Raw genomic sequence first — 9722 nt, 5'->3', positions numbered from 1 at the left:
TAAATGAATATTTAAATATTCACTTAAAAAATAACTAAACTTGCAAAAAATACAACCCATGTCTGGGAAGGGTAACAGTTTACTAGTTACTAAGGCAGGACAAGCACTACAATTGTTAAGTATCTCAACAGACAGAGGAAATATGGAAAGGTGAAAAGAGGCAGACTGCCACTCAGGGGGCTGAAGACGAACTCCAGCTCCTGTCAACAGGGCTACTTTGGACCTGTCCAATCCTTTTAGAACTCTGTATCCGTCACCATATACTGAGTCCAAAGGGCACCCAGCCTCAGTGGGCCCTGTCTCCTTGAACAGCTGCGGAGGAACCATGACCTACTCACCACTTCATCTCCAAAGTCCCCATTGAAGCGCAGGGAGCTGGTCAGGTACTGGCTCTCCAGGCGACTTTTCAGCTCCTGGACTTGTTTCTTCAAGGTCTCCACTTCCTGCTGGTGGCCTGACTCAATCTGACGCAGGCGCTGCTGGATTGTGTCCGTGTACACTGGCATGCCATCATCGTCCAGGTGGCTGCGAGAAGGCTGGTCGGGGCTGCTAGTTGCAGATGGTCTCCCCGAGTGGTTGTGCAGCCACTTGGGGTGCAAGTTCCTCGAGTGTAAGTGGGCAGAGCTACAGCTTGTGGCAGAGAGCTGGCGGCTCAGTGAGTCTTTGTTCCTCCCAGCCTCCCCATTGGCACAGTGCCCATTGGGCGTGGGGTACTTCTGAAGAATGCCAAGCACTGGGGGCTGCTCTGAGGCCTTGTTTTCAGTCTCTGGGGCACCGTTGCACACAAGCCCCTCTTTACATTCAGCTAAAGCCAAGGCACAAGGGGCTGGTGTTGGGCTGACAGCGCTGCCGGGGGAAGTCCTCTGTACCACAGGCACTCCCTGGGGCCTCTCAGTTACGCTCCTCTCCACAGGCCTAGGCTCTAGCACTGGGGGAAGCATGTCCTTGCCACTGAACCTGCCACTGATTACAGGGCAAGGTCTATGATGGACTCGAGATTCACTTTCTGACTTCACCTTATCTTCTATTAACATGTTCATGGGATTGTCCATGTTTGGTCCTCTGGTCTCAAAGGGGACTTGGGAAGGTAGTAGAGAACTAGACAATGAGGTACCATAGCCAACTGTAACATCTACCGGGATGTGAGGAATTGTCCCCTCTCTATCCTCTGTGATAGCCCCTATTTGAGGCTGCTCCACAGAGACCTCCTGGATATCCTCTTCCTTGGGGGAAGCCCGCAGTGAACTGAGAACACTGTGCCCATCCTGCTTCTCAGGAACATCTTGTGAGAATAAAGACAGGGTGGTATCTGGGTGGCTCCTCAAAATAGCATCATCCGGCTCTGGTTCTTGGTAAAATACAATGGTTGAGCCCTCAGCCACTGTCATCCTGCTCTCCTTCACTAAAGGTACCTCCTCTTTGACCTCTGGCATCTTGATACTCCCTCTATGGGCAGGCTCCTCCACTCCACACTCCTCTTTGGTGGCCTCTTGCAAAATATTCTCCATCTGCCCTTCTGCCACTCCAGCTGCCACAGACAGCTCGGCACCCCCTGGAACCCTGCCAGGCTTCCCCAGGCTGTCAGCAGCAGCAGGAAGCTCCTCCCCAGGTCCGGCTAGGCTGCTCAGCTCCAGTGAACGCCGGTGCTCCTGCCACTTCTCGTTCAGGCTGGGGTCGCTGCTGCGCCGGCTGGCTAGAGGCACTGTGCTGTCGCAGGCTGTAGTCAGATTGTCAAATGACCTAGTCTTTGGTAGCCTAAAAAAAGGGGGAAGGAATTTAAGGAAAATGAGAATCTTTGGGGCAATTCAGAGGGAAGCAGAAGACAGTAAGTTTTAACGAGCTATTAAAGTGTACAAGAAACCATGGCATCTCTGAAGGGTGGCTCAGTAGGCTAGATGGAAAAACTCCCCTATCTGCACTGCCCTCACCCTACACCCCATCAATACAAATATGCTAACAGCAACTGCTCTTTTTAAAAAGGTGTTCATAATGCTTGGCAGAGGAGCACTGATTTTTTCATATTACAGTTCTTTAAAAATTTATCAACTCTGAATTTATAAGCTAATTCACAAGTGGCAAGGCCAAAATTTCTAACACCTTCCAGCATTTGTCTTTCAAGCCTCAGAAGACAAATCAGAGCAAGGTGACAGGAGCAGAGAGAGAAGCGGGTGAAACACAAACCAGGGGGTCACAAAGAGCCCAGTGGATGTATTCCATCACTGAAAAACTGCTCAGTGCATATAGCAGAACATAGCAACAGGGTCCTATCCATTTCTATAAACAAGGCTCTTACTATCTTCCCTGAGAAAACTTGAAAGAGCTAAGAAAGATATTGCAGACCCAGGCAATATCCTGATTTCTGACCATTCTTGGGCATGTCCCCAAACAGGACTATAGCCATACATGAGATGAGGTCTGCAGCATCACCCCTAGTCTCACCGGCTCAGGGGAGGATCATCAGGGCTAGTGCCTGGGGCTGGATATGGTGCACAACTGTCGTCCACGGGAGTAGATGGGGATGGACAGGGCAGGTACACTGCACTCCACAGCATCAGATTACGCACATGGCACACTGGGTACAGCACCTAAGGGAAGGAGGAAGAACACAGGTTTAAATATGTCACAATTAGTCTTTTAGAAATTTCTAGAAAGCTGCACATGGCACATGCCTATAACTCCAGCTAATCAGGAGGATGAGACAGGAAAATTCCACATTCTGAGCAACTTACTAAGATCCCTTCTTGAAGTAAAAAATAAAAAGAGCTGGAGATACAGCTCAGTGTTAAGAGCACTCTTGGATTCAATCCCCAGTACCACTGGGGGTGTGTGGAAAGATCACAAACAAGTACCCTGGAACACTCTAAAGGGCTGAAACACATACACTGGGAGATAGCATCAGTAGGCTATATAGGTGTATCTCCTGACTCCAACACAGGACTAGACATTTCATTTAGCAACATGTGGCCATGAAAACCTAGGAGCATTTTTTAGAAGACCCACTTCTCAATTATTTTTCAGGTCACCTTTACTGAATGACTGACTTTCACCATCTTGATTTGTTGCTTTTACTACATAAGAAAGTGAGTCATTCCATTAGATGTGATTGTCTGCTCCCCTGGTATAAAACTTCGCTTCACAGAAACTGTCAGGTCTGTTTTATAGAATCATTTAAATTAATCACATGAAAAAAGGGGAGGAATTTTCTTCCTGTATTATTACTTCCCTAGCAGGCATAGTGAAGGAGGGAGAGAGACAGTCAGCTTAAATCTTTTCTTTCAAGTAATGAGAAACATATTAATAACTCAGCAAAGCAATTAACTTGATTAGCCTGCTTTTGACTTCTTATAGGTTTAAGATGCTTTCTGACAAAGAGAACACTAACACATAGATGCATGTGTCTCTTTTTCTCTGCTTAACAGAAGGTATTCCTTTGGAGAACAAACTCTTAAAGGGCCTGCCAGCTCTCCATGTGAGCAGAAAAATCAAGACACTGATGCCAACATCAGGCCCAGTTTTGTGCTGAGAGAGAAGCTAAAGTGAGTAACATCACCTAGTATGTGGGGAGAGTGCTGGGAGCGTGGGGCCCATTCCTCCTCTGAACTATCAGAAGCATCCAGGAAACAACGTAAGTGCCTCTTCCACCAGTTAGCACATGCTAGGAATACATTAAACTCTGGAGGAGATGACAGAAAAGATTTGTGTCTAGGATGGCAAAGCAGAGATGTGCATTACACCAAACCACTGTGAGCACAGAGTGGTCAGGAGCAGGTCAGAACATCACAGGAAACAGGCCTTTCTTAGAACGACAGGGGGGAAAAAAATGGAACCACCCCACCCAAGACAGAGAGATAGCCTTCACAAGAACAGGAACTCAAACAGATTCCCATGTCCCACCCCAAATTTATTCTGCTGAGTAGAAGCAAGGCTGAAAGATACATACGGCTTCTGACTGAGAGGAATACAGTAAGTTTTTGAAAGCCTTGTTGCCTGCCCGAAGGAGTGACCAAACAGAACAGGTCCGTTCCTGAGTATGCTTTTCTCCTCTCTCCTTGGCGTTGTTGCACAGGAATGTTCCAAAGAGGCAGGAATAGGTATGCTGCACCAGTTTCACCTAGGGGAGTCCAATGAGGCAAAACCATGTAGCAGGACACACATTCTCTGGTAAGAAGCCAGCCCAGCCAAGCCACTTTACCCTAACATCCCCGAGAATTTCAGCTCACTCTGCCAGGATTGGGGAGCAAAAGAGGCCATGCAATAGCCTTCTCCATGGTCTCATCTCAACCACCAGCACGCATCAGCCAAAGATAGACTGGTGTACCCCATTCTTCTCAGCTTCCCTGTTAAGCAGTCTGAGCTTCTGAAGTAACAGCTATCCTCACTAGTCATAGAATATATAAACCTGATACAACAGTAGGCCACTGTACAGCTCAAGTCTGAGCTAAAAGCACACTTATAAAACTATTTATTCTTTCAACAAATCATTATTGAGCATTTCACATGCCCCAGGTGGGACTACAGGTCCTGGATATGCAGCAATAATCTGCAAGCTTTTCTGCCCTGATAGAGCTTGCTCTAGCTGTGAGGGAGAAGTGATAAGTGCTATGGAAAATAAGGCTGGGTAAGAGGGACAGGGCAAGTTCTGGGCAGTGAGAAGGCCTTGCTGATTGAGACCAGATGGAAGTGAAAGAGGAGGTCACGTGGGTATCTGAGGAGAAATATTCTAGGCAGAGGCAAATGCAAGCACAATGGCTTTGAGATGAGTGTATGTTTATGATCTCTGAGGAACAGCAAAGAGGCCAGTGTCACTAAAAAGACTGCACAAGAGGGAGCAAGCAGATCAGTAGTGTACAATTTGAATCAGACCTAAAAGCATACTCCTAGGAAACAGAGAAGAAAAAAAGGACAAGGAAATAGCCCTATAGGCCATTTTAAGGACTTTGGTTTTTATTCTACGTGAAAAGTAGTCACTAGATGTTTCCAAGAAGGAGAATGATGTGGTCCATTTCATGTTTTTCAAAGATCTCTCTGTGTTAAGCTGACGCTCTAGAATTAGGGCAGGAGATAATGGTAGTGTGGACTTGTGGAACATCAGTAAAGGTAGTAATTAAGTTTTAGCTATAGTTTGAAAGCAGAGCTACAGAATCTATAGACTGAATATAGAGAATCAAAGAGATGAAGATAACATAAAGGTTTTGACCTAAATGAATGGGAAGCTGGTGTTGCCATATTGTGAAATGGAAGACTCCTTTGAGTATCAGCTTCCTAGGGTGAGGAAATGTAGGAATCAAGAATTAAGTTTCATTTAGGTTGAAATGCCACTAAGACATCCAAGAAGAGAGCAAAATGTGAAGCTCAGTGGTTGAGGACTTGCCTGCCATGCACTAGGTCCTGGGTCCAATCCCAGCATAACAGGCAGACAGATAGACGGACAGACAGAGAAAGACAGAATTAGCTAGATAAACACAACCAAGTTGAGATATCATGTATTCACAGTCGGATAATGTGAAGCTGGAGTGGACAGGTCTAAGCTAAAAATGTATACACATCAGATTCTTCAGAATGGCAATTAAAGCACTAGATTGGATGAGATCTTTAGAAAGAGTTTGTGGGTGAGATCTTTAGAGAGGGGGTTTGATGGAGAAGCTGCCTGGAAGCTGAATCCTGGGGCGTTCCAATATTCAGAACTAAGGAAACCAAGAAGAATCAGCAAAGGAGATGAAGGATTAGCCACAGAACTAAGAATGATGAAACTCTAGAATCAACTGAAGAAAACATTTCGAAAAAGGAGTTCAACTGTCAAACGATAAGATGGAGTAGAGATGAAAACTGCACTGGTTGCTGGATGAGCAACATGAAATTCTCTGGTCACTTTAACAAGAGCAGCTTTGGTAAAATGGCATGGTGAATGCTTGACTTAAGTGGGTTTAAGAGAGAATAAGAGGAGAAGAATTTGAAATATCAAGTGTAAAAGGCACAAGGAGCTCTGTTATAAAGTAAATCGGAGAAATGGGATGACAGCTAGAGACAATGCAGTACATAGAAAGGGTTTTGAGACAATGTGGGACACTATGCCATGTTTATATGCTAATCACTGTGACCTTGCAGGGAAACATGTTGGTGCAGATGGCAGAGAGAAGAAATGCTGGCTCTAGGAAGCAGAGCAGATAAGAAAGGACAAGGACAGGACATTTTCTATCCCAAAGGAGACAGGGCAGACAATGTGGGTGACATGTAGGAAGTTTGGTAAATGGATTGGGAGGGAGTTTGGGACATTTTGATTGCTTTATTTCTAAGTACTGTTTAATGTTTCTATCACCCCTTTTAAAAGGTAAGTTTAAAACAACTCAAGATCTGTACAAGGCAAACCTAATACACCTGGATTCACTGAACAAATGCCTACTTACTATCATTGCTTTAGATAAAAATGGGAGAAAACCATCACTCCTCTAATAAATTCTAAAAAGGCTGCACAGTTTCATGTGAAAATTAGCCCACAAACATTTGTATTGACATCCTCTCAAAACTAGATGGTTCCCAAAATGTAGAATTCACAGGCTCAAACTCACAAGGAATGCTTCATTGAACTCAAAAGAGCAAGGAAATTGCCTCTGAAGCTGATGAACGCAGTCAAGCCACTGCAGAAACACTGGGCAACGCTCATTTAGATCGTCCGAGTTCTCCCCATGACCACACCGGTCAGCAAACTTATGACCAAAATCCAGCCACTCCATCTCCACAAGGACCTGGAAACCCTGTAGGGAAGCACCCAGGAGAGACCATTTGTGCTGCACTATCCAAAACTGTAACAGTCCTGAGCCTGTTGTCACCTACAGCAACCCCCTTTACTAGCTTCCCAGTAAGTGCTTCTACCCACACCCACAGCTGAAAGTTCTCTCCCTGATGAGATACACACTTAGTGAAATTCCACAATTCTCTGACCTCTATTCTGTATTCATGGAAGGGTACTAACTGTGCATCCATCTAAGTCTTTCTTGAGTGTGTTTTTATATTTTTTGCCTCTTTCATTCACTATATAAAAGCTACAGATATTTCCCCCTCTCTTTTATTTTGTAATTTTTACCTTTGGTATTACATTTACAAACTCATGTTTGTAAAATCCTTCCCACCCCAGATTTTACAAATGCTCATATGTATTTTAAGTGTGTTATGGTTTTTTCTCATATCTTTAAACTGTTAACCCAACAGGTGGTTACTGCAGAGTAGGGCTGCTTCTCCACAGAACACTCTGGTAGCATCTACACCACTGCCCTTAAGAATGCCAAAATCATTTTATCGAAGTCCCATTTTCCTGAGGTAGCCAGAAGTTTTCCAAATGGATAGGCTACAAGGGAAAATGTCTATTTTTAATGCCGTGACCTACAATCTGTACCATTTTAAAAGGGTTACAAGAACTGAGGTGAGCACCACTACCATGTAGCTCAAGGTGAAGGAAGAATGATTAGGAACAAAGCAATTTTATCTTGTTTAGATCCAATCATCATGCCCCAAACTGACCATAAAACCCTCAGAGCAGTCTCTCCCACTCATCCTGAAGTACCAGCTCCCATTCTTTAGCTGCACTCACCTCTATGGTTCGGTAGTAAGGGTCCAGCAAGAGCTTAGCCAACGCCACAATCTGTGGGGTGCGGTCCCAGCCATCAGAGCAATGCACCAAGACTGGGCGCTGATCACGGTTCACAGCGTGCACCACCAGAAGTGCTGATTTCAGAAGCACGGACAGATGATGGAGCCATTTCGTACTCTCAAGAGCGGAAAGCCAACTATAAAAACAAATGGATAAGGAAATCCTAGAGGTTTTTTTTTATGATTTATTGTATTATGCTCAATAGCTGTCAAATTAAAAAACAGTTCTCCAAAATTTTTCTCTCCAAATATAATGCTACCAAAACAACAGAAAATCTCCAATGACAAAGCAGTCAAAGCTGGGCATGGTAGTACATCCTGAGGCTGAGACGGGAAGATCGCTGCAAGTTTGAGGCCAGCTTGGGCTACACAGTGAGCCCCTGTCTAAAAAACTAAAAAGTTTTATAAAAGAAACAATAGGACCACCTTTGGTTCTAACATCTTAATGGATAATTTCCCGGAGAAGATTAATATTTTTCAGTCCATGGTAGGTAGGTATACATTGCCTAAGAAAAGCAGCCTTATCTGTAATCTTCTGACAGCCACATCTGAGATATAAAACAAGATATTCAAAGGTCTTAAATATGTACTGACTAAAACTTGGTGGCTTCAACAAAATGAATTAGACTCATGCAAATCAGTATAGTGATGGGCAAACAGTAATGTTGGACCATAGCCCAGACTGGATTCGGCAAAGATCTAGAGAACTTTTCTTTCAAAAGGCCTTTTTGAACATCAAGTAACAAGAACTGCTGCTTGGAAGTGATCACAAGCTGACATACTTGGTTTCTTTTCAAATGTGTTACGATTTTGCTTCTTGTGTTCTTTTTTGCTCCTATTTCCCAAAAATGAGTTGTGACTTTTTTTCCCCCCCAGATGCAGTCAGATGTGTAGTTAGGACTTCAGTCCAGTGTGCAGTTAGCACCTTCAAACACTGATTTCTTAGAAGAAGGAATTAATAATTTTCTCAAGGTTTGCCAAGACTATGCTTACTGGACAAGGCTATAAATCTACTAAACCTAGAGGGAATGACTGAATTTTTGGAAGTCTAAGCAAGAGTGTCTTCCCAGATAGGCAAGCAGAGAACAGGATATGGTATGTAATCACTGATTTTATACAGATTAGTCTGGGATACCAATCAGACTGTGACTCCTCAAGAGGCCTGACACCTTGCCCTTCACCCTCCAGCTCAGTCAGTACCTAGTACACAAGAATGAATCCTACTGTTCAATGAATTTGAAACCTGTCATAAAAGATTTTCTAGTCTCATTCTTCACATGGTCTTGAAAGAAACCCACAGATAAGGCTTACGAGCAAAAATTATCTCCTAGTCCCTCCTCCAAACAGAATGTGGAAATAGTTAACAAGAGAACCAATGGATGTTTCTCTTGAACTTGACTGAAATACCAGTTCATGTCATCTACGCCTAAGAGTGAAGTCTGCCAGCTGAAAGATGCTGGGAGACTGCACTGCACATTTTTATGCTGCCTTCAAATTGGAGCAGCAACACAGCACCTCCCTAGCCCTTTACAACCCTAAATAGACAAGAAATGGAGCACTTATAGTCCCTGCAGTTGGAGTCATCCCATCTCTGCTACAGCTTCTTTTTATCCACAAGGTAGGTTTCAATATGCATTATGATCTGCTGTAAATACAAAGCATTACCTTCTTCTTCAACAAAATCCCCCAGATATTCATTTAGACCTGGTGAGAGCTAATTAACATACTTTTTGACACCCGAGTTAAAAAAAAAAATAGCCTTTATTTTTTAAACCTTATATATAATAATTATTTATTGAGACAGGGTCTCACTATGCAGTTCAGGCTGGCCTGAAACTCACAGTGATCCTCCTGCCTTACCCTCCCAAGTGCTGGGATAATAGGCACGTGCCACCACACCAAGGAAAAAGTAGCTTTTAAACAAATTTTAGTATATGGAAGATATTAGAAATCATGTAGTGTTGATCCTTTTTATTTTACAAACAGAAAGACCAAGACCCACAGTAATTAAGCCACTTGACCAAGGTCACATAGGTTCTTGGCAGGTTTCCTGGGTCCTAAATCAGGCTCTTTTTATG

At 43.8% G+C, this 9722-nt stretch overlaps 1 protein-coding gene across 11 annotated transcripts in view; it reads right to left on the bottom strand.

The window, feature by feature from the left end:
- The window catches only part of LOC102012925 (myotubularin-related protein 3), a 143922-nt gene that overhangs the window by 17062 nt on the left and 117138 nt on the right, over positions 1-9722 (bottom strand). For 10 of the 11 annotated variants that reach the window (XM_005396231.2, XM_005396229.2, XM_005396230.2 and 7 more), the window contains 5 exons: positions 7586-7781; positions 6567-6752; positions 3941-4111; positions 2440-2585; positions 339-1755 (listed from right to left, as the gene is read on the bottom strand). In XM_005396231.2, coding sequence (XP_005396288.1) covers positions 339-1755; positions 2440-2585; positions 3941-4111; positions 6567-6752; positions 7586-7781 — 2116 coding nt within the window. The remainder of the gene's footprint in view (positions 1-338; positions 1756-2439; positions 2586-3940; positions 4112-6566; positions 6753-7585; positions 7782-9722) is intronic. The other variant, XM_005396239.2, reaches the window with a different exon arrangement.

The sequence above is a fragment of the Chinchilla lanigera genome, unplaced genomic scaffold (genome assembly GCF_000276665.1).
Source record: "Chinchilla lanigera isolate Chin_1 unplaced genomic scaffold, ChiLan1.0 scaffold00054, whole genome shotgun sequence".
In the NCBI taxonomy this organism is placed as follows: domain Eukaryota; kingdom Metazoa; phylum Chordata; class Mammalia; order Rodentia; family Chinchillidae; genus Chinchilla; species Chinchilla lanigera.
This window is presented reverse-complemented; position numbering and strand designations above follow the sequence as displayed.